A 24,771-nucleotide genomic window follows, 5' to 3' on the forward strand; every position below is an offset into this window, starting at 1 on the left:
CACACTCCGGGGAAGGACAGAGACATACATGAATAATATTGTTAAAGTGGATTGTTGCAAAACAGAGGTATAAGTGAAGACCAGGGGAGCACAGAAGCCTTTCTCCTGCCTTGTTAGCAATCTTTGCGTGTAAACTGTTCAGATGCTGACATCTGCTAGCTGGCGGGCCAAGGCAACCATGAATGGTCAGTTTGAGCTTGTAAAACCCACTTTGACTTTAATAACTGGGAGAAGGAAAACTAAAGGAAATACTTGTTCCAATGACTCACTCTGGGCTTCTTTTTTGTAGAAAATTTAGTGCAATAGCTGCATTATTTGGGCAAGGTAGATTTTTAGGGCTTTTTATTTTGTCCTACTATAATCCACATGTCATTTTCTATCCTATGTTTTCTTCCATAGGTAAATACATTTTGAATGGAATTTCCTGGGGAGTCTGGGGCACTATTATTCTTGGCTGTCTCAGCTTTGAGAGCACTCTGTTGGCCTCAGATACTCTGTATGGAATTTCTGGTGGGGCATGTAGCACGTCACTGTTATCTAGTTTCCCCCCACAGTATGCTATACTTTTCTACTTTCTCTTCTTACAGGGATTGTTTCCATTACCACCCTCACTGTGCTGGCCTATGAACGTTATATTCGTGTGGTCCATGCCAGAGTGATCAATTTTTCCTGGGCCTGGAAGGCCATTACCTACATCTGGCTCTACTCGCTTGCATGGGCAGGAGCACCTCTCCTAGGCTGGAACAGGTACATCCTGGACGTCCATGGACTAAGCTGCACTGTGGATTGGAAATCCAAGGATGCCAATGATTCCTCCTTTGTGCTCTTCTTGTTTCTTGGCTGCCTGGTGGTACCCATGGGTGTCATAGCCCACTGCTATGGCCATATTCTATACTCCATTCGAATGGTGAGTTGAAGGCTAATGATGTCCCTCCCCCAAAACATGTCCACATTTAACGTAGAAAGAATAAACTCTTCCTATGTGATCAGTAGCTGCCCAGAAATGCAGCAACTCTAGGGGACTTCCTATCATGACATTTTTCACTATGATTCACTCCCTGAAAGGATCAATGAGGAGTAACACTTTCTCTACATCACTTTCTAAACTAAAAGAATGAAGGAAAGGACTTCTGGACAATCACAATCAACAAAAGCATCAAAATTCCCACATTGTGCAGCACTCTCAGAATTTAAGAATTCTGAAAAAGGGAACTGCACTCTTCCCGTAATTTTATTCAGACCCGATCACATGAACCTACGCCGAGAGAATAGTACAGATGTTTTGTCTGGAAATCACACTTGAGTCATAAGGGACTAGAACTGACCACAAACAGATGTCATGTTGGGAGCCAGCAAGAAGGATGTTTGAACTAACCAACAGAGGGCAAGGCACCTCCCCGCCCCAGTCTCTAACTTCAGCTATGCATGGTTTCCTAACTCATTGCTTCTTCCCACTCCCTCAGCCCACTGCTTTCACTAGAACACTTTAGTCTTCTCACTCTGTCAAATCCCGTGAGCTTTCACCTTTTGTTTTAAGCCAAACAGTCCTACCTATGCTTCACTCTAAACCCATTACCCTCAATTTCTGTGTTCATAATTTTTTACTTACAGCCATTTTGTTGAAAGAAAAAATCTTTGGACTAACCCACCTCTGTTTTCTCCATGCCAGTAATCAAAATGCAAAGAGGAGATGGAAGGAAAGTCACATGGGTCCGGATTCAGATGTCCTCTCAGCTCTGTCTAGCAATCTTTCTATTCCTCTAGGGTCCACTTTGTCACACTACGACTATTAACAATCCTCAATATTCATTTTAATCTCTTGTTCTACTCTCCTTCATTCTTATCAAATAAACATGCTTCCCTGTTGGACAAAATGAAGCCATTATCAGGGGATTCCTCAACTCCTTGCCTCCTTTTATGTAAACCTCTGTTCCACACTGTTTCTTAAATTCCTTCCTGCATTTATGGGGTGACAGGGAAGTCTCCAGGACCAAACTATTTCCATATTCTGATCTCTCCTCCCATTTTCCAGGGAACTCTCTCAGCTGTAATTTTCTTTTTCACTGATATCTCCAGTCTTTTCCTTCCCTTACTGCTATCTTTTCCCCTTTACCATAAAACAATGCTAATTTAAAACAAAAGCAAAATCTACTTTCAGCTCCCTTTAGCTATCCTTTCTCTCCTGTCACTGCTAACTCAAAGAATCACTGGTGGCTTTTTGGTACCATATTGTCACCCAATAAGTATTCCTTTAACCAACATTTATCAGCATCTAAAATGTATCACTTACTTAATGTCATGGGAAGAATGTTTTGTTCTTCCCAAATTCAGATGTTGAAGCACTGAACTGCAGTGTGATGGTATTTGGAGATAGAACCATTGAGTAGTAATTGGGGCTAGATGAGGTCATAAGGGATCTGATGGGATTTATGTCCTTATAAGAAGAGACACCAGTCTGCCTGCACTCCTCCCCCCACCTCAGTGCACTGCCTTCCCTGTGTACATGAAGAAGAGGTCATGTAAGCATATAGTGAGGTGGACACTTACATGCCAAGAGAAGAGACTTTAGGATGAAGCCTACCTTGCCAGAACCTTGATCCTGGACTCCCCAGCTTCCAGAACTGTAAGGAATAAATTTCTTCTGTCATTCCAGGAGTTAGTAGTTGAGTAAATTCATGTAGCATTTATACCTTAACTCATTTCAAATAGGTGCCTCCCTCTTTACGATACCTCCACTCACTTAAGGTCTGAATAATCTCCCAAATGTCGGATGCCATGGACACAGTTCTATTTCTGTTGTTTTCTGGAATTTGTGGTATTTGAGACTGATGATAACTTCTATTTTCTTTTTTTTAATTAAATTCTTTTATTGGTACATTGTAGGTATACAACACAATTACATTTCTCATTGGGAACTTGTACCTTTACATAATGCATCATGGTTCTTATTTTTTCCCCATTCCTAGCCCTCCCTTCACGCCCTCCACCCTTCCCTATTTACAAAGACTTTATTTCCATTTCTCATCGTTTTTCCTTTCCCCTCTTTCCTTTCCCCTGCCCCTCCCACTACCCCTTCCCCTTTGGACCTTTTCTTCCTATTTTGCATTTTCGATTATTCATTCTAATCAATGGTACATTTTAGGTATACAATATAATGACATTCATCATTGGAAATTTGCACCTTTACATAGTCTCTCTTGGTTCTTATTTTTCAACCCTGCCCAGCCCTCCCTTGAACCCCTCCATTCCTCCCTATTTACAAAGATTTTGTTCCTATTTTTCCATTTTCTCATATTAATCCCATTCCCTTCTATCCTTTCCCCTAGCCCTCCCACTTCCTTCCCCTTTGCCCCTTTTCTTCCTATTTCACATTACCTGTTATACTTTTTAGTCCTTATTTACACTTTCAGTTTCTCACACCAGAGAAACTATTTGGTATTTATTCATGTGTGTAAATAAATAAACTTCTATTTTCTTATATAATCTTCCCCTCACATTGATTCAAAGACCCTTCTTTATTCTCTCTGGCTGCATCTTCATATGTCTCTTTCAAGGACTTCTTTTGCTTGGGCCTTCCTAGCATTCTTTGCTGAGTTCTCATTTCTTGCTACACATTGGCCTTGGGTAATCTTATATATGAAGTATGATTGAAATATATGATTAGTATTTAAATAAAAATAATTTATTACAGTAAAAGACATTGACCAGGAATCCTCCCAAAAATTCTCTCACTTGTTTTGAACACAATTATCCCATTGTTCTTGTCACTTTCTGAAGCAGTTCTGGAAGTCTTCTTTCATATCTTTAGAAGGTGTAATAAAAATATGATGAATGTTGCTGCTGAGTGCCATCTAATGGAGAGGCAGGCTTGTAAAAACATTAAGGTGTGTCCTCATTCATCTTATTATCTGGATCTGGCACTATATGACTTCTGGTAGTTCTCCAAAGTCAAAATGACTATGAAAAGTAAAAGTTTTGAATTGATTCAGGCTATTGAGGCAGCCATGATAACCTAACTAAAGACATGAAAGAAGACTTTCAGAACTGCTTCAGAAAGGGGCAAGAATGATGGGATAAGTGTGTTTGAAGTGAGGGGGGGGATTTTGAAGGGGATTCATGGCAATGTGTTTTACTGTAATAAATTATTTTTAATTAGACATTTACTGTGTGCTTGTATCACAGTTCATACTGCCAGGATTTCTCTCTTCTAACCAATATTTGATGACTTTGAAATTTCTATTCCCAATCCAGTTCTTTCTTCTGACCTGAGATGCTCATAGTCAATTGCCTATTGAATCCCTCCACCTAGAGGGTTCACAGACTCATCAAATTCAGCATATGTGAAGGTTAATTTGTTATCTCTCTGTCCCCCAAATTCATTACTTCTTTATTCTCTTTTTTATGGAATGGCCAGCATTCTTTGCTACCTAAGCCAGAAATCATGGAATCATGTTTGGCTATTCCTCATCCATATCTTCTCCATATCCAACTAATGACCAATTCTTATTTATTCTACTTAATGGGTTTTCCATAATATCCATTTTTCTAATGCCTCCTGACACAGATTCAATTCAAAAGGACCTCAGTCTCCTTCATTTTTACTTTCTTCTAGTCCGTTCTTTACCCACTGCCACCTGAATAATTGTTCTCAAATACTACCTTCACGATTGAAATAGAGCTCCTAAGTGTGGCTAGCAGGTCCAGTGTAGCATCTCTGGTCTACTTGTCCTGCCTCATTTCTTGACATTCCTCTCCTTTTGCCACCTCCATTTCTAGCTAACTGCAACATTTCTTGTTTCCAGAACATGATATATGGCACTTTCACCCTTTTGCCTTAGCATGCTTCCTTCCTCAGTAACATTCTGTCTCTCCTCCTTACTCAGCTAAATCCTCATCTCAGAAGGCCGAGATCAAGATTTTCTTTCTCTAACCCGGTCTTGAGAATGGTTCTCCACCTCTGTTCTCCCATATTCCCCTGCCCCTCTGTCACCACGTGCATCACTTATAGAAGCAATTGTATACTTCTCACCCTCACCAAAGCATGAATTCCTCAAAGCACAGACTATGCCTGACTTTTTTCTCCTTGTAGCAGGAATAGTCCCTGCATATAGTATTTTTGGAATGAGTTACAAGCAGAAGACATAGAAAAGGGAAGAAAAATGTAAAGAAATTTGAGTTTAGACTGGGATATTACTTCAAATGAGAAATTGATACAAGTACTTTGCCCCTATTTCTTTTTCCAGAAAGAGGTGACTCATAACACCAAGGGAGATATAGCTTGAAAATGAGGGCTTACCATGAAAATCTGCATGCGTCTAGATCAATAAGCACTAGGCATAGCCATTAATATATGAAGATAGCATTTCTAGAGGTAATTCTGGTGAATATGTCTTAGGTGGTTTATTCTTTGGGATAACTATAACTTGTGCTTTTGCTTCATCCAGAGCAATTTTGAAATACATCCTCGTTATTGAATAAAGTGAGTGACACATGAAGTAAAGTTCCTTTTTTGGGAGGAAAACTTTGAGCAGAGTGAAGGAATTATTATGAAACAAAAAGATAAAGAGAGATAAATAAAAAATAATCATAGAAACTTCACATGTACAAACCCAAATAATCTGAAACTTTAGACAGGATCTCCTCCTTTTAACAAAAAGAAGCTGGAGGGTAGACTGACATGTGCTTAAATTACCTTCACTAAGATGCATATAATTCCAAGATGATAAATGAGCACTGTTCTGAGTGAATGAAGAGAGGATGGAGACCAACTTGCCCAGAAAACAGTACAGATAACACTCTTGGGTTCTAGACAGTGGGGGCGTGGAGGGCAGATAATTAAGATGTAGTTATATACTAGTTAGTTGAAATTCTGAAGAGTCAAAAATGATGATTTTAAATATCCCATGGAAACATAAAAGTATATATGTATATGTTAGTTTCAAGTAGAGTTCAAATATGAATATTTAATTTCAAAAACAACTGCATGAAAGAACCCAGCTTCTGTTAAATCTAAGGTATATTTGTTTTAACCTCCATTGTTCCATCTTTACTTCTAGAGTAGAGAATTGCTCATTATCATACTGAAACAATGTACTAAGTTTGGAATATGAATGCAAATCTTGATTCCAAATTAGAACTTTTACCAGAATCCACGTCTTTTAAAAAACTGAATGGAGGTGCCCTGCACCCAAAATGATGTCCTGAAAAGAGAATAATATCCTATCACAATAAATAAAATAGTTCTTAAAAAAGAGAATTGAATACATGGTTAATAATAATAAGAGAGGACCGGGGATTTAGCTCAGTGGATTGGCTGCCTGCTGCGCAAGTGCAAGGACCCAAGTTTGATCCCCAGTACAAAAAAAAAAAAAAGGAGAGATTTAATACCCAGTCTACTCATATACTTTCTCTCTACTCTGAAGAAAATAAAACATTTAGACTTTTCATATTTCCCTCTATTCTTTTTCAATATGAATATATGATTCTAATAAAAATACAGTTTCTTAAATATAATTTTAGATGATAACTAATAATTTAGGAATGCCTATTCAAATATATTTTTAAATATTATAAGCATGTTCTGATGAATTGCTTCAAAAATTTTTCTCTTAATTTTTATGAGAATTCTTAAAGATACACTCAGAATTCATTGAAATACAACAAGTTTTCCAGTTTGAAATTATTAATACTAAATATCAATAGTATACCTGATAACTGTTTTTAAAATCAATATATAAAGCTTTTGTATTTTGGTAGAGAATTAGTATAGTATCTTACAGTTCTCAAAAATAGCCATTTTTATTTCAGAATGTATTTTTTTATTCTCTATTTTATTCTTTGCCTTAAAAGCACATTCATGATAATAATAGTAAGAGAAATATGTAAAGAGCCTCTTAGAGAAGAAAGTCAAAGAACTTTCTAACTGTATATCATTATTCCTCAGTACCTTTTGTGAAGACAGGCTAGATGTGTTGATTTCAAACAAATGGGGTTTTACCAAGTGGTATCCTCTACAAATGAGCCCTTGATGAAACCAACCACAAACAAATTCCTTATCAGATTCCATGGTGGGAGTCATTAGTAGAGAATTGAAAGACGCAGTCATTTCCAGCAAGAACTCATTTGGGGATTAAATTCTCATCAATTCAGCTGTAAGATTAACTGTGCAGAACTCCTGACCTGACATGAGTTTACTCCCTGGTCTGAGAATCTGCAGATGAGTGCTCTGGATGAAAGAGTTTCCTGGATTGTAGAGAAATTGTTACCATTTTATCATGACTTTTTCAGGCTGTCTTGTAGTGACTTGAAGATCCACGTAAAATAATTTAGTTCATCCTTATTAAGTTCTAAAAACATTAAAAACTACTGAAAGATCTAAGAGGCTATTCAGTTCAACAGTAACATGTCCCAGTTTAGGAGACTGAGGCCAGAGATGAAGCCTGGGCCTAGCTGCGTGTTTGGATCAGAAGTCAGCTCCCCAAGGTCCTTTGCCCTTCTTTCCCCATTAGGGTAGGACCTAGATTTTCACCTCCTGCCTTTCTTTCTCCATGCTGCAGCTTCGTTGTGTTGAAGATCTTCAGACAATTCAAGTGATGAAGATTTTACGATATGAGAAGAAAGTGGCCAAAATGTGCTTCTTGATGGTCTTCATCTTCCTAGTCTGTTGGATGCCTTATATTGTGATCTGTTTCTTGGTAGTTAATGGTTATGGACACCGAGTCACTCCAACAGTGTCAGTTGTTTCTTACCTCTTTGCTAAATCGAGCACTGTATACAATCCTGTTATTTACACCATCATGATCAGAAAGGTAAGCTTTACAATTGTTTTCGCCTTGAGGGAGGGGTTGGAAAAATAATTTTATGGAGGTAATTCAGAACAGCTTCAATGATAAAAATCCAAATAAAGAACTTCATAGGAAAGTAAAAGGATTAGGAAGAAATGTAGGATATTGCCAAATAAAATAGTAATAATTCTAAGATCTGCCAATAGAGATTTGTACTTAGTAGGTGAAATTCTATTAAAATTACATTCACTGGGCTGGGGATTCAGCTCAGTGGTTTCGCCACCTGCTGCGCAAGCGCAAGGACCCGAGTTCGATCCCCGGTACCAAAAAAAAAAAAAAGAACCAAAATTACATTCATTAATCAGAAAATATTTGTCCACTACTAATGAGATTTTACTTAAAGAATTACAGAGTTAATATGTTTAAAATTCTTACTGTACTATGCAGATTACACCTAGTGTCTTTACAGAACCATGCCACGAAATAGACATTATCATTCCTTTATTTGTGGGTTTTGAAGTAGAGTCAGAAAGGATAATTCACCTAACCCTGAAAGTACTGGTGCTAGGACCTGAACCTGGTTCACTTGAGTCCTCGAAGCCAAAGCTCGTAACTTCTCGTTTGAGTTTAGAAATACTGTTAGTAGTTGGTCTGGGTTATTCTCATGACACAGCCAATGTCTCACCAAACTTAATTTTGCTTAATTTTGAGGACCACTGTCCACCAGGTAAAACTTAAGTATATTCTCTAACAATTTGTTTTACTCTTTCTTTCAGCCAATGGCTATAAATCCTTACTTCTAAATTATTGTCACACCTGAAAATATTGTAAAAATATGTGTATTTTTATTCAATGTATTTGGATACCCAATATTCTGCACTTCTTAACAAGGTTCCACTTGGCCCTGATATTTCTGTTTCATGGGAACCTACTTTAAATAAAATTCCAGAAGATACAACAAACACACAAAAACAAATAAGACAATGGCTCTTACCTACAACAAGCTTACCCTTTGTATACAAAATCATTAAATATAATATACATACTCTAACCCTTATGATATCTCTTTAGTACTTAATCTGATATACCAAACAATTGTCTGGTGATAAATATTCAAGCAAATAAATAATTTAAAATGTGAATATAGGGGCTGGCACGCACAAAACCTTGGATTCAATCCCCAGCACTAAACAAAGTTAATATATGCTAAATGCTAACTTACATATAATTATGGGGGGGTCAAAGAAAGCAAATCAATGTAGCTACTGTTATTTTTAATTGATCTTTTTTGATCTGGAAAAGCCTCCATATTCAACTTTCATTTTGCTCTAAACAAAAGGGATAACAAATTAACTTTTTAATTATATCTTGTGTTAGCCATAGTAAACATACTACGGTAACAACTCCAACATTCAGTGGATTAACACAGAAAGTTTCTTGCTGTTGGAGTCCACAGCCGAACGTATTTGATGAAGAAGATGGGATCTGCTTCATGCAGTCTTTAAGGAATCTACATCCCTTCCATTTCATGATGTTCTCATCTTCAGACCTTGGTCATCAAGTTTCTTAGAGAAGGGGAAGGGCAGATGGGAGACCTTGGAAAGGGCTGAGAAATATGATTAGTGTAGTGCTCAGGACACAAAGAATTACATATTTTGTTGAAAACCAGCATTCTCTACTGTAATATTTTAATAGAAAAAAATTCTCCTATTTAAAAGAACATTCATGAGCATGCTAGTCTATAAATTCTGCCAGAACAGACTTGTTTGTCTTTGTTGCTTACTATATCTCTAGGTTATAGTTCAGTGGCTGTCACCTCATAGGTGCTCACCGAACATTTGTGGACTGAATATGTGAATATGTGTTGAAAATTCCTTAAACAGATGAAGCTGCTCTCATGGAAGGTACATGCAAACTGAAAATAGGGAGGGTTAAGGTATTAAAATAGTCCTGTGTGGTCTGGTTAATAAAAATTAAAATAAATCAGACATAAAACTTCAGAGTGATTTAGGTCAACATAAGCATTACTATAAATTCTGTATCAGCTAACAAAAAGCAACCCTAATTAAACTCATTTTCTTGAACATTAATCCAGATCAAGGGCCTAATTTTTTTTCCATTTAGTTTATTGGTACATTTTAGGTAAACAGCACAGTTACATTCATCATTGGGATCTTGTACCTTTACATGATTTACCTTGGTTCTTATTTTTTCCCCCATTCCCCTACCCTCCCTTCACCCCCTCCACCCTTCCCTATTTACAAAGGCCTTGTTTCCATGTTTTTCCTTTTCTCATATTTTTTCTTTTCCCTTCTTTCCTTTCCCCTACCCCTCCCACTTCTCCTACTCCTTTAGACATTTTCTTCCCATTTCACAATATCAATTATACATTTTGATTCTTATTTAGACTTTTAGTTTTCCACACCAGAGAAACTATTCAGTATTTACACACTTGTGTCCTATTTATTTCACTTAAGAGTATAGCCTCAATGTGCATCCACTTAGCTACAAAAGTCTCCAGTTTCTCATTCTTTATGGCTGAGTAGTACTCCGTTTTATAAAAAACCCACATCTTCTTTATCCAGTCTCCATTTGATGGGCACTTTGTCTATTTCTAAGCTTTCACTATTACAAACTGTGCCACTATGAACATGGGTGAGCATGTATCGCAGTGGTATGATTCTTTTAATTCTTTTAGGAAGATACCCAGTAGAGGAATAGCTGTGTCAAATGGGACTTCCAATCCTAGTTGTTTGAGGTATCTTCATATTGATTTCCACAGTGGTTGTACCAGTCTGCACTCCCACCAACAATGAAGAAGGTTACCTTTCTCCCCACAACCCCACCAGTATTTGTTATTGGTTGATTTCATGATAGCAGCCATTCTTTCTGGTATGAGGTGGAATCTCAGCATTGTTTTCATCTGCATCTTTCGAATGACCAGTGATGTTAAACATTTTTTCATATATTTATTTGGTGCTTTTACTTCTTTGTCTGAGAAATATCTGTTCATTTCAGATGCCCATTTTTGAATTGGGTCTTTATATTTGGGGGTGGTCTGATTTTTTTCAGTTCTTTATATATTCTAGATAGTAGTCCTTTGTCTAAGGAACAGCTGCTAAAATTTTTTTTCCACATTGTAGGTTGTCTCTTAGCTCTGTTGGTGGTTTCTCTTGCAGTGCAGAAGCTTTTTAATAAGATGAGATCCCAGTTGTTGATTCTTTGTTCTAGTTCCTCTGCTATTGAGGTTTTGTTCATAAAGTCTTTTCCTGTGCCAATGTCTTCAAGAGTTCTACCTAACTTATCTTCCAGCAAGTTTAGTGTTTCTGTTTTAATATTTAGATCTTTAATACACTTGGATTTTAGTTTAATGCATGAGGAAAGATAAAGGTCTAGTTTTAATCTTTGGCAAGTTGAAATTCAGTTTTTCCAAAACCATTTATTAAATAGGCTATCTTCCTCCTGTGAGGATTGTTGGCTCCTTTGTCAAAGATGAGGTAGCTGAGTATGTCTGGAGTTGTTTCTGCATCTTCTAATCTATTCCACTGATCCTTGGGTCTGTTTCTTTGTCAGTACCATGCTGTTTTAATCACAGTGGCTTTGTAGTACAGTTTCAAGTTAGGAATTGTGATAACCCCTGCCATGACCCTGTTGCCTACAATTGGTTTTGCTATTCTAGGTCTCTTCTGGTTCCAGATAAACTTTTGAATTGTTTTCTCTAGTTCTGTGAAATATGCTGTTGGGATTTCAATTGGGATTGCATTGAATCTGTATAGCAGTTTTGGAAGTATGGCCATTTTCACTATATTAGTTCTTCCATTTTCTTATATTATCTTTGATAGCTTTTTTCAGAGTGCTGTAGTTCTCAATGTAGAGGTCTTTTGCTTCCTTTGTTAGATTGATTCCTAGATATTTCATTTTTGGGGGTGCTATTGTGAGAGGGATTGTTTCCCTAATTTCTCTCTCAGTGAGTCTGTTATTTGTGTATGAGAAGGCTATTGATTTTTTAGTGTTGACCTTGTATCCAGCTACTTTACTGAATCTGTCAATTAAGCCTAGAAGTCTTTTGGCAGAGTTTTTAGGGTCTTCTATGTAGAGTATCATATCATCAGCAAATAATGACAGTTTAACTTCTTCCTTTCGTATCTTTATTCCTTTTATTTCTTTCTCTTGTCTAATTGTTGTGGCTAATGTTTCCAAAACTATATTGAACAGGAGTGGTGATAGGGATATCCTTGACTTGTTCCTGATTTTAGCATGAAGGTTTTCAGTTTTTGACCATTTAGTATGATGTTGGCTGTTGGTTTTTCATAGAGAGCCTTTATCAAGTTGAGATAAAGACCGTAAGGGCCTAATTTTTAACTAATAGTGAACTTTATCTTTTTTTCTCTGCCCAGTTTCGAAGATCCCTCTTGCAACTCCTCTGTTTCCGACTGCTGAGATGCCAGCAGCCCGCTAAAGACCTACCAGCAGTTGAGAGTGAAATGCAGATCAGACCCATTGTGATGTCACAAAAAGATGGGGACAGGCCAAAGAAGAAAGTGACTTTTAATTCTTCTTCCATTATTTTTATCATCACCAGTGATGAATCACTCTCTGTCGATGATAGTGACAGAACCAGTGGGTCCAAGGTTGATACAATCCAAGTTCGTCCTTTATAGGAATGAAAGACTGAGCCTTAGATTGGATATCACATTTGGACTTCTATGTAACGATTGTTCTGGAATCCGCATTCAATGTAACATCGATAAAGCTTTTGTGGTCCAGTAGGAAATCTGATTGCCTGCATGTTCTCTGGCCTCAAGAAGAAACTGAACAGGACAAATTCTTTGAATTCAATGGGTGCTTTACATAACAAAAACCCACTTGTGGCACAAGACGGGCATCTGGTACCATCATCTTCTAACATGTTAGAATTTTCATTTCAGATATATTTTTGACTGACTATAGTTGCCAAATCACATGATACATTTTTCTTGAAAATATTTCATCGTGAAAATAACTTTGTCTCAAACATATGTGTGAAATAGCTAGACCATCTTTAATTCTCTGTAAAGTTGGGTCCTATTTAGAGTCATGTCATATGTTTGGCCGCATTGAATTTATCAAGGAGATAAATTCTAGGATAAAAATAAATTCCCTGCCTTTATCTGTAGCTATATATAAATAAAATGAAGAGGACCTTCAGACTAATGAGCTGCTAAGAACATCATAGCAAAGAGAAAGAATACCATGACTTTGGGGTACTTATGGCATATGGTGAATTATGTAACGGTGTGAGAATGTACATGATGAAGATGATGTTGATGGCAGATGAGTATCTCCATCTATTTTGAACATGAACATGGCAGGATTACCCCTTCCTTTTAATGATTTCCTACAATTTTGCCAGGAGCGCTGGATTTAGAAAAGGAGTCCCAAGTAAACATACTTAATCTGAAGAGGTATGGAAATAAGAATTTGAGTGTATTCATAAAATATATTATTTAGTCTTCATTGTTCATCAATCAGTCCATTAGTCAGTGTTAATGAAGAGGCCACTTTTTCCATGAGTCACTGTTTAAACTTGTAAGAAACCAGAATATGCTACCCCCAAACACGCTCCATTTTGCATAATGATTATTTTGAGTTGAAAGCAATTGAGAAGAAGTGATACAAGGAAAGCTTTCTGCCTCCCTTTATTTGCCTAAAAGCAAGACCCAAATTTGCAAATGTGCTCCCTCCTCCTCTCTACCAGGAAGAACAAGGTTGACCACCATAGATGACTTTAGACACTCATTAGGCTGGAGACAGCACCAGAGGAATCTGCATAGCAAGATCCTGTTTGTTTACCTTCCTACAAGTTGCTGCCCTCAGTCTCAAAGTCCTTTCTCTTTGTCTCTGCACTTCTCTAAAATTTACAGTTCTTTGTGGAAGATGCTAAACCAGCTCTTTGAGATTTACTCATTCTCTGGGTATCTTCCATGTGAAATATACATGTGAATAAACTTCTATTGGTGTTTGTTTTTTTCTTTATAGTCTCTGTCTTTTGTTGTAGGGGCCCCAGTCAATGAACCTAAAGGTTGGTAAAAGGAAATATTGTTTTTCTTCCCTTACGCACCAAACATGGGTTATTAGGATTCAAGGATGTCTTTGACAACATTGAAAAGAAACACTGAATCATTTTATTTCATTGCCTAATTAAAAATTTCCTAGATAAATTTCCTTTTAGTGTTACATCTTTATAATTAATTATGTTTGAGGGACTTCTACAAGTGACTCAGTTGACCTACTGAAGAAGCAAGAACCAAATAAAATGTACTCAATGAACTTTTAAAATCAAGTTCACTCCTGGTTCTGACATAATATATAATTGAAGAATAAATAAATTGCTTCTGAAGGTCTGAAATGGAGTAAAATATGGCTTTATATTTCTATAAAAGCTGCCTTCCCTTGTTTCCTTTCCACTCTCATGTATAAGTAGATATTTAATTTATGAATAAAATCCTTTCTTAGCCTTCACCTAGTATGGCATCAATGGCCCTTTCATATCTTCAGAAAGTCATATTGGCATTTTGGGGCTGGGAAACAAAACAGATTCATTGTATAACTCTTTGGAACTCCCCAACCCTCATATACACTTCTGGTTTTATCAAGTGACTCTGAGCTCTGTGGTAAGACAAGCTCCATCCACGTGATGAAAAGTATAGGTAATGTGTTACGCCAGCTGCGACTTTTAGCCCTGAATATTGTTAATCCCAGTGTGGGTCCTTTTAAGAAAAGCATGAGCAGTGTCTTCCAGGAGGCATCTGAGGCCTTAGTTTTTGAGAAGTGAAAGAGATCTTAGTCATTTCTTTTGAAAATTTGGAATGATCCAACCTGAGGTTGCAAAATGTAATGGGGAAGCTATGTGTTGAAACTTGAAAAAAAAAAAAAAGAGGTGGGATTTCCCCCCCCTCAATAACTGAAGCTGACACACAGAGAAATTCTACATTCAATTTATTTATATGCTGGCAACTATCTTCCAATAGTGAATTAAATCTGGCGATGGAAACACTTGTTTGATCTCTACTTTTGGTCATAGACAAATCAGACATTTGCTATGTTAGGACCTTTATATCACTGGCTAATGAAATAGGGAGTTTGTTCAAGTGGCTCCATGGAGTTTGCAGGGAAATGTGCCCCATATCCTGGAAGTAAGCGACTCCATTTCCATGGTCTTAAGTAGTCCAGAGGTCTTGGTGACATGTAGTGCACAAGCAGGTAGGTAGTTCCGATGGCTACCAGAGATCCAAAGACAAAGAGTCCTTTTTTTATTACCTATGAGGACAGAAATAATGCTCATTTGTCCAAAGGTTAAAATCTTTAAATATACTTCATTTTTATACCTCCAAAGAGCACAAAATTTAACCTAAAGTAGTTGCATGACCTCTGATTTCTATCACTGCACTTATTGTTCTGCATTCTGACTGTGGCTGTCTCTTTCCCTCCTTTATTCTCTTATGTCTTTGAGATCAGGAACCCTATTTTATTCATCTTTGGATTGATATATACCTCTTGATTCCTTCCAATTCATTCTCCACACACTAAAGCAATTTTTCTAAAATCTGACCTCAGTGTATGAGCCTTCTTTAGTCCCTCTGTTTCTCTCAAGTTAATATTCAAGAAGCTTAAGGCTCTGCTTAGCTCTCTAATTTCCCCTTGGCCCCTCCACACTTAAGTGCTCCCTTCCAGGTTCACAGACTCCTACTGTGGTGTGTTGCTCATGTTTCTTCAGCCTTCACCTGTCTGGCCCACTCCTGTTCTCTCTAGGGCCGCTGTATTCCTCTCACAGCAGCTGTCCATTGACCCTGACCCAACTTCTGAGCTATGTGAAGAGTAGGGATTGCATCTTGTTCACCACCATGCTCCGCTCAGTGTTTATGCATTAAGTAAAGCTATTTGTTGAGTGACTGAATGAATAAATTCTCTAAGTGGAAGATCAGGAATCTGTGGTGCCTGAGTGTTGCCTCTGAGTCAACAACCCAACCTACATGTGTCATAACATTGCATTGGAATTTGGTAATGCCTTATGAGGGCTTCAGTTCTGTCCAAGTTTACAATGAATAAGAATATTGTATGACACAAAAGTCAAGAATGGATCACATTGCTAAAATAAAGTGGAAGGCTGCAAAATATCATTCTTACTTCTTTTACAAATTTCTTGCCTTCAAAAGCTCTTCCTCTGCTGATTTTTCATATATTGTTTGGTAGGTGCTTTACCCTCTGTGTGCTCAGGACAGTTTTTATTTAGAAGGCAAATATTTGATGTCTGTCCCAGCATTTTTTTAATCTCTTGAAATAAATATGACCATAACAGTGTGACACTTCAACATATTAGATTTTTTTTATAGTGTAATTTGTTCCAACCTTTTTTTGCCAATGCCAGCGCAGCACTGCCTCATGGTATCCTATTCTGGAAAAGGTGACCTATAGGGAAGTTTAAAAAGGAATCTGGTGTATTTTTTAATGGCTAAACAGAAGTTTTAAATGAGCAAATATCTTAAGTCCAAACCTTACCATGGTATAGAGAGGGGTAAATGTAGATGGCATAATAGCATGAAGAAATCTTTCTATGGTCTTTTGAAAAATGAACCACTTGAAGTTGACGTGTGCTCGCATCTGCAATGAAGAGGTTTTTTTCTTTTTTTGGTACTGGGGATTGAACTCAGGACCTTACACTTGTAAGGCAGGCATGGTGCCACTGAGCTAAGTCCCCAGCCCTGCAGTGAAGAGTTTTTAAAAAATATCTCCAATAAAGTAACGTCTATTTTCTTACTACAATTTCTTTATTATTTTTCACTCCCACTTATCACAATGCCGGATACAAGTAGTCAAATAAATCTCCATTTCCATAAATACTCATTCCTAATCTATTTTAAGAAATTTCAATAATACAGAACATTATTTTGAAAACGTACAATAACAAAAAACCTATCAGAGAAGTCTGTTTTGCTCAAAGGTTGGTACAAGAACTCTATCTGAGCAAAGAGTTTGTTCAATCATGTCTGTGAGTAATCTGTGAGCTCAAAGATTTTACCAATTTCTGTTGATTCCTGGTTGGTTTGTAATATGGTTTATGGTAACCAGGAATTGTGTTAATCCATCAATGTCTTGATTTACTACTGTTCTTTATACAGGACAAATACTGCATTGTAGCTGTCCTGGTTTTAAAGACTCAGGTAAGATATATTAATAGTCTTTCTACACATTCTAGAACTTCCTTTACCCTGTATGATACAATTCTACTTAAAGTAGAGTCCTTTCTCTCTCCCTCTCTCTATCTCTCTCTCTTCTTTAAATTTATCTTATAAATTTTTTCATTTCATTATTTAAAACTATAATTACAACCACCTGTCATGTGACTGGCTTAAAATGAAACTAAGGTTTATTTCTTCAAAGTATTAGTCTTTCTGACAAGGAATTTCTTTGGTACCAGACATTTTTTGTTAATGCATAAGGCTCCAGAGGATATTCAATGCTACTTTAAATATGTACCCCATGATGTTAAGGGTGAAAAGGTCATTTAATATTTCTTAGACTTTGTAATAATATTAACAGATCTCAGAATTATATTTATTAAAATATCATATAAACAGCTCTTCTAAACATCTAAGATTTGAACCTGTGAATCACTAGAGATGTTGTCATCTGTGTTACCTTCTGAGTGTTTTTCAAGTATAGCAAGAAATAATGTGTGTGGATAACTGTTATGGCTATATAGTCACAACCCACCCATATATTAAGAATGGTCTGTGTATGAATGTGTATATTTGAGTGTGTGTGTGTGTGTGTGTTCATTCTTGTCTGTATCTATTCTTATGCAGTATGCATCAGATGGGTTTGGAGCAAAGAAAAAAAAGAAGATAATTACTGGTCTATCAGCAAACCATCTTGTGGGATGAAGCCAAACCTTACCTCCATGTAATTGTATATAGACAGGTCTGAAATTGCATGGGCATCTGGAATTCTTACTCTTGAAAATTCAGGAAGACACATACCTAGAAATCAAATTAAATAATACCTGTTTTTAAAGCAGCCTATAAAATGTGCTGGACTCTATGTCAAATTAAACAGTATACTCAATATGAATATTCACTCTAATCTTTTAAAATAATAAATTACCATTCTGTTACCAACAATCTATGATTATCAAGCAGTGCCCATAGCATATTTCCTGGTGTGATGAAATAAAACTTACAATAAAGTTCATACATATTATGCTTGTTGACTGTTAAAATTATTTTCCCTTATTTCACAAATTGAAAGTTCATATAAATGACCCTCACCCCACATAGAACTTGCTACTTTCTATTTTGTGTTCTTTTGTGTACTTTCTATTTTGTGTACTTATTTCACTATACTACAGACACCTCATTGGCTTGAACACCAGTTCCTCCTTTATTCTTTGAGCTCCTAGAAGTTAGGCTCCATGTTTTCTTCATATGTAAACTCTTAACATGTCATAGAGGAAATGTTAAACACATGTTTAAGAAATGAATCACTAACGGGTATTAGTTTCACATAGTCAAACAACTCTACCTGTTAGAGGTGCCCTGAGGTAGGCAAATCACAAGTTTGATCCTCACCTGGGCAACTTAGTGACATATGAGACCCTGGCTCAAAATAAAAAAGGAAAAAGGGCTGGGGATGTATTATAGCTCAGAGCAGAGGCCCTGGGCTCAATTTCCAGTACTGGAAAAAAAAAAGATGCTAGTGATGCTATGTTTTTTTTTTTTTTGTTTTTTTGAGACAGGGCCTTGCTATGTAGTCCAGGATGGACTTGAACTCACTATGTAGCCCAGGCTGGCATCAAACTCATGGTGATCCCCCTGCCTCAGGGTCACCACGCCTGGTGAGATGCTGTCTAAAGACTGAAAACCTGGCCTAAGTGTCCCAGTTTCATTGTTTCCTAGCTCTATGATTTTTAGCAAGTTATTTAACTATCTCTACATTTGATTCCCCAGTTAGGAAAGGAAGATAAGACTAGTATCAATGTCTCATGTTTTTTGTAAGAACCAAAGGAAATGTAACATTTTAAAAATAGCAAGATGCTCAAACCATAACAGATGCTCAGTGATGGGACTTATTATTATTATTCACAATTATTTTCATTTTGTCTTTGCTCTCCAGTATCCAAAACTGGTGTTGGGATTATGTTCTGATTCACAAACTCTACCCACCTTCATCATTTCGTGCAAACCTATTATATCAGGGCTAAGAAAGCAGAAAAATCAAATGCTTATGGATCCTGATCAACTGAGATGACTGTGAAGGAAAGATGAAGGAGAGGACAGTGGAGGGAAAGAGGAGGATGGGGGGAGGAGGAGGAGGAATTGTTATTCCCTGGAACCCTGTAATTTTTTCAGACCCACACACCAGTGCCTTGTGATTTCCTGTAACCTCAGAACAAACATTTGTCATGAGCTCACTTAATGCCACACTTTCTTTTTTCCTTTTAAAACTTTATATAAGCTTTAAATTATTTATATAAATAATTTTCTTTGATTTTCACAACTACTTGAAGTTAATGTTATTATCCTTGCTTTGTAGACGAAAAGGATGGCACCTTTAGAAAGACCAAGTGACTGGCTCAAGATCACACACCAAGCTGGCAAGTCAGTACTCGGAGTCTGTGTGTCAGTTTCAAGCCTAGTTCTCTAGTTTACTCCTTGCCTTTTAGAGGTAGCCATTCAGAACATGTGAGGAATAGGAAGAGGTGGACAATCCAGTGCTAAGTTCTAAGGCATGTATATATAACCATATTATATATAGTCACATAATTACTTATAAAAATTTAAAACCTCAATATTTATAAAATTAATACATTGGCTGAATCAAGTTTAACTAAAAGGCAAATGAAAATATCAGGACAAAAAGCAAAAAAGCACTGGAGCTTCTAAGAGTGTTTCTGGTGCATAATGTAGGGGACACAAGTAGGGGGTATTACTTAGGTTCAAAAAGGAGAAAAAAGAGAACATGTCCACCAAGCTTTGGTACTCCGAACTTTCATCTCTGCCTGGATCACTACATAGCCCTTACTATAGTTTGGATAGTAAGTGTCTCTCAAAAGCCGTGTGTTAAAGTCTTGCCCCCCAGGAAGGTACTACTGGGAAGTGGTAGAACTTTTAAGCGATGTGGCCTGGTGGAAGGTCTTTGGATCATTGGGGTTATGCATTTGAAGAGGATCATGAGTCCTGGCCATGAAGGGAGCAGCTTTTGCTGTGCTATGTACTCTCTGCCATGATGTACCAAAAATGGGGCCAAGTGATCATAGACTTAAACCTTCAAAACTGTGAACTGAAATCAACTTTTCTCTTTTTATAAGTTGATTATCTCCAGTATTTGTTGTAACAATGGAAAGCTAACATAGATCTCCATGAACAAATCTTAAGGGAAACTATGTTTCCTTTCTGGGTGGAGATGGTCCCATGCAGTCAACCACAGTAGCATAGGCTATTAATAGAAAATTTTATAACCTTAAACAGGAAATATATGTTATTGTTTTGTGATTACTGAGATCAGAAATAGGTCCACAATTAATTAGCTTGTCTATTCCATATCTGAGTGAGAAATTTTACTTACTGAGATTATTATTGAATTTATCCATTAACTCATCAAATACCAAGCAGTCTTCAAAGCCCTTATACAAGAAAAAAATGAGAAAAATTAACCAGAAATAATAAAAACTTGGCAATTTTAACAGAACTTTCATTAATGAGTATAGTGCACAGGCTGTTTACTGACAGAGCAATTAAGTAAAATTTCCATAAAGGCATTAGTATTCAACATCCAGTCTATTTCATAGCTTTATTTAATCCTGACAATTGTATTTCTCTTTTCGTTCGGGAAAAAGTGATGAGAAAAGATAGCTTGGAATTCTTTTTCTTTGAGGCTAATATTATATATTTCCACATAATCTCTTGGAAAATTCTATTTTAAAAATAAAGGCTTGAATTGCTGATGACCAAGTTTCCAAATTTCAAGCTATTGGCACATTTTCCAATGGAATGGAATACTATATTGTACTTTAAGCTTTTTAAAAAAAAACACATAAAATTACTAGATCAAATAATCCAAATCCTAACTTGAGTTGGGATTGAGTTGAAATTGAATTGATTGAGTTGAGTTGAATCTAGTTAAGCAACAGATATAATCATTGAATTGACTGTTTATATAGGGATGGTTTTAATCATATTTTTAATTTAAGACTTGTTGAGACTGACCTGGAAATATTTCAGGAACTTACCTAGGTTAAAAGAACTCACCGCATTCATTCCTTGCCCAAAAAATGGGACAATGGCATGAGCTGCATCTCCCATCAACACACAGTGTGATTTAAAGTGGAAAGAAGAGCACTTGACAGATATCATCGCCTGGGGTGGCAATAGAAAGAAGTCTTGCACCAGGGCTTGCCTTCAGAGGAAATAAGCAAAATGTAAAGGTGTCAAATTGAGTATTGAATTCTGCTGAATTCTCTCACATTTATTGGCTTTATTACCACAGAACAGTGGTGGCAAATCTATGGCACACGTGCTGTAGTAGGCTGTTTGTATCATTGAAAGCTCTAAAAGGTTTGCCATCACTGCCATAGAATTGTATTGAAAAATATGTAAGTATGCCAGAAAGGCTGGGCCTGGTGGTGCATGCCTGTAATTCCAGTCTTTGGGAGACTAAGGGAAGAGAATTGCAAGTTTGAGCCCAACCTGGACAACTTAGTGAGACCTTGTCTCAAAATTTTAAAAAAGAAAAGTACTGGGGATGTAGCTCAGTGGTGGAGCACTTGCCTAGCATGTGTGGGGCCCTGGGTTCAATCCTCAGATCCTCAGTACAGGAAGAAAAATGCCAGGAAGAAAATAAGAAAGAGAAAATTGCAGTTTCTTCCAGTACTAAAGTTCCAATGTTCTTATATTCTTGGTTTGGAACAATTTTGATCACACTTCCAAAAAACAAGTTTGGCAGCATTTGAAGAACTTGAAATATTTTTGTGTCACATGTCATGTTGTGAAATATCATGAGGTCGTGAAATTTTCAAATATATTGGTGTATTTAAGCTTCTGTGGAAAAATGAACAAAAAATATTGTACATTTGATTAGACTACAATAAACCAAAACTAAAATTAATATGAATCTTTATGTATTTGGAAATGAACAATAGCAACCAATCTAATATTTAGGGGAATTGCAATATGTTCGTTAAAGGCTACATAATTTCATTAAGACAGGAAAAATGAAATCAAGAGCTCTGTTGTACAACATGCTGACTAAAGAACAAGCCCTTCCCCTGAAAAAAACCCCTTACTTGTTTGTAATGCATTTATGGCAGTTTATGGAAGTTATAAATAGAAAAATAGTACATACCCTTAAGGGTTTTAAATCTGGCTGAAGAGGCAAGAAATATCCATGAAACAAATTTAAAAAGACATGAGGGCTAAATGTGGTGTCCAGGCAGAGATTTTTCTCCATGGTTGGAGAAGGACAGATCAATATGGACTGAATTAGCCTACGGGAAAAGAGCGAAACTAGCAACTTTTAAAAGACTGCTATGGGCCAGCAGGGGGCTGTCCCTTTGACATAATTAGCTCATTAAATTTTCATAACTACTCCAAAAGGTAGGTATTCTGATAAAGGTGAGACTCAAGGAAGAAAGTGGCAGAAGTAGTACTAAAATCCTGCTCTGCTACAGCCTGCATGTTTTGAAATCCTAATCCTCAATATGATAGTACTTGGAGGTGGGGCCTTTGAGAGGTGATTAGGTCTTGGAAGCAGAGCCCTCATGAAGTGGGATAAGTGCCCTTCAAAAGTCATCTTCACCATATGAGTTCAGAGAGAGAAGTTGCTTCTATGAACTGTGAGAAACTGAAAAATAAGGTTCTTTCCATTACAAGGATCCAGTTGATGGTATTTTTGATATAGTAGCCTGAACAGTCTAAGACATTGTACATCATATAGAGACATTGCTGGAGTAGAAAGTAGATTCTAGGAGGGACAGCCAGTGGGAACAGAGGCTGTGAATGAGTACACATGACAAAGCCTACACAGACATGCTGTTGACACTCGCCAGAAGAGCAACAAATCATGGGCCAGATAGCTAATGTATGAGCCGCCCCTTATATGGCACTCGGTGTGTGTGTGTGTGTGTGCGTGTGTGTGTGTGTGTGTGTGTGTATGCTGTGTTCAGTGGTTTTAGAGGCATGGTCTTATGGGGTGGGTACTATTATTTATCAGCATTTTACCATGAGGCTTGCGGGACAGGAATGCTGATGTGGCTCATAAGTGATGGATCTGAGGCTTGAGGCTGGCAGATATACCTGCTGCGCCAAAGATTTGTGTGTCTGTCAGCGGAAGGAAACACACCCAGGCTCTGGGTCATGTGAAGCCCAAGTCACCTGAGGAGCCTACTCAAGATATATAAGCCTAGGACATTGGTGGGTCTTCTTTCCAGGAGAAGCCAGACTCTCTTGAGTTTTCTCAGAATTCCTGCTCCCAGCAGAACATCCATGGAGACTTTTGCTCTACTGTAGATTTCTGTCCAGGTCACTGCACTATCTATCAAGTCTAATAAAAGCTGAAGTGAGTTGCATAATCTTGATTTTTAATTTGGAGTAACTCAAACCAATGAAGCAAAAAAAAGAAAAAGTACAAAACTTACTTTTCAGTGAGGGAGATGAAATCTGGAAAGTACTTCTGGAAGAAATCCAGCACATCCTTGCTGGTGAGAAGTTTTTCAAATTCATCAAAGGGCATGAACAAAGTGCACGTGAAGGATTTGTCCTGTGAGAAGAAGAGGAACAATGCGAGAGAGAACAGGGGCTGGGCAATGCCTGCCCTAATGGTGGAGCCCTAGGTCTCAGAGTTTCTGGCTAGGATCAGAGTGACTATTCAAGCAGACTGAAAGGTACCATTGCTCTGTCTTCTCACCCCTAAAGAAAAGCTCTGCTCTGGTCATTAGGACAATTTTTACACTAAATTTTCCATTTTCAGCAAGCAAACACCGCACTCCTTAGATTACCGTAGGTAGGTTGATTTGATTTTTTTCTCTTTTTCTCCCTCTTAAGACAGTATGAATAGACCCTGGAATCCAGGGCAGATAACAACAGGAAGGAAAAGACCAATCAGAGAACGGACAGCAGATCTACATAGGAGAAAAGCCCCAAGGGGCCCATGAAAGAAAAGACATGCTCTTTTTTAAAAAAATTCTTTAATTTGTACATTTTAGGTATACAATACGTTTACATTTTTTATTGGGTGCTTGTACCTGTACATGATATATCTTGGTTCTTATTCTTTCCCCCATTACCTGTGGGCCCTTCACCCCCTCTGCCCTTCCCTATTTACATAGATTTCGTTTCCATTTTTTTCTTTTCTCATAATTTTTCCTTTCCCTTCTTTCCTTTCCCCTTTCCCTCCCACCACCCCTACACATTTGGACCTTTTAATATGTCAAATTATCAATTATTAATTTTAATCATTTTAATCCTTATTTACATTTTCAGCTTCTCACACTATAGAAACTATTCAACTTACACATGTGTGTCCTATTTATTTCACTTAAGAGTATGGCCTCAATATGCATCCATTTAGCTATAAATGTCTCTAGTTACTTGTTCTTCATGGCTTAGTAGTACTCCATTTTATAAAAAAAACCTACATCTTTAAAAACCACATCTTCCAGTTGATGGGAACTTGGGCTGTTTCCAAGCTTTAGCTATTACAAACTGTGCCACTATAAACATGGGTGCACATATATCACTGTGGTATGATTCTTTTAATTCTTTTGGGAAGATACCCAGCAGGGGGATAGCTGGGTCGAATGGGACCTCTAAGCCTAGTTCTTTGAGGTATCTCCATACTGATTTCCACAGTAGTTGCACCAGTCTGCACTCCCACCAACAATGGAGAAGGGTTCCTTTCTCCCCACATCCCTGCCAGCATTTGTTATTGGTTGATTTCTTGATAGCAGCCATTC

The 24,771-nt window shown here is 37.2% G+C and overlaps 2 protein-coding genes across 8 annotated transcripts in view; one reads left to right on the forward strand and one right to left on the reverse strand.

The window, feature by feature from the left end:
- The window catches only part of Opn3 (opsin 3), a 47,631-nt gene extending 33,837 nt beyond the window's left edge, over window positions 1-13,794 (forward strand). For both annotated transcript variants that reach the window (XM_021265485.2, XM_004853473.4), the window contains 3 exons: window positions 588-907; window positions 7,557-7,808; window positions 12,182-13,794. In XM_021265485.2, coding sequence (XP_021121144.1) covers window positions 588-907; window positions 7,557-7,808; window positions 12,182-12,445 — 836 coding nt within the window. In that variant the 3' untranslated portion in view covers window positions 12,446-13,794. The remainder of the gene's footprint in view (window positions 1-587; window positions 908-7,556; window positions 7,809-12,181) is intronic.
- Window positions 13,795-14,745: 951 nt separating this feature from the next.
- Kmo (kynurenine 3-monooxygenase) overlaps window positions 14,746-24,771 on the reverse strand; it is a 32,453-nt gene continuing 22,427 nt past the window's right edge. For 4 of the 6 annotated variants that reach the window (XM_087194306.1, XM_087194307.1, XM_013075317.3 and 1 more), the window contains 7 exons: window positions 23,455-23,576; window positions 21,071-21,218; window positions 20,388-20,445; window positions 17,721-17,803; window positions 16,323-16,424; window positions 16,173-16,232; window positions 14,746-15,083 (listed from right to left, as the gene is read on the reverse strand). In XM_087194306.1, the coding sequence (XP_087050432.1) occupies window positions 14,883-15,083; window positions 16,173-16,232; window positions 16,323-16,424; window positions 17,721-17,803; window positions 20,388-20,445; window positions 21,071-21,218; window positions 23,455-23,576 (774 nt within the window). In that variant the 3' untranslated portion in view covers window positions 14,746-14,882. The remainder of the gene's footprint in view (window positions 15,084-16,172; window positions 16,233-16,322; window positions 16,425-17,720; window positions 17,804-20,387; window positions 20,446-21,070; window positions 21,219-23,454; window positions 23,577-24,771) is intronic. The other 2 variants (XM_087194308.1, XM_021265484.2) reach the window with 1 other exon arrangement.

Source organism: Heterocephalus glaber, unplaced genomic scaffold (assembly GCF_053883595.1).
Source record: "Heterocephalus glaber isolate CG9 unplaced genomic scaffold, H.glaber_assembly_v1.0 deba00001600, whole genome shotgun sequence".
NCBI classification, from domain to species: Eukaryota; Metazoa; Chordata; class Mammalia; order Rodentia; family Bathyergidae; genus Heterocephalus; species Heterocephalus glaber.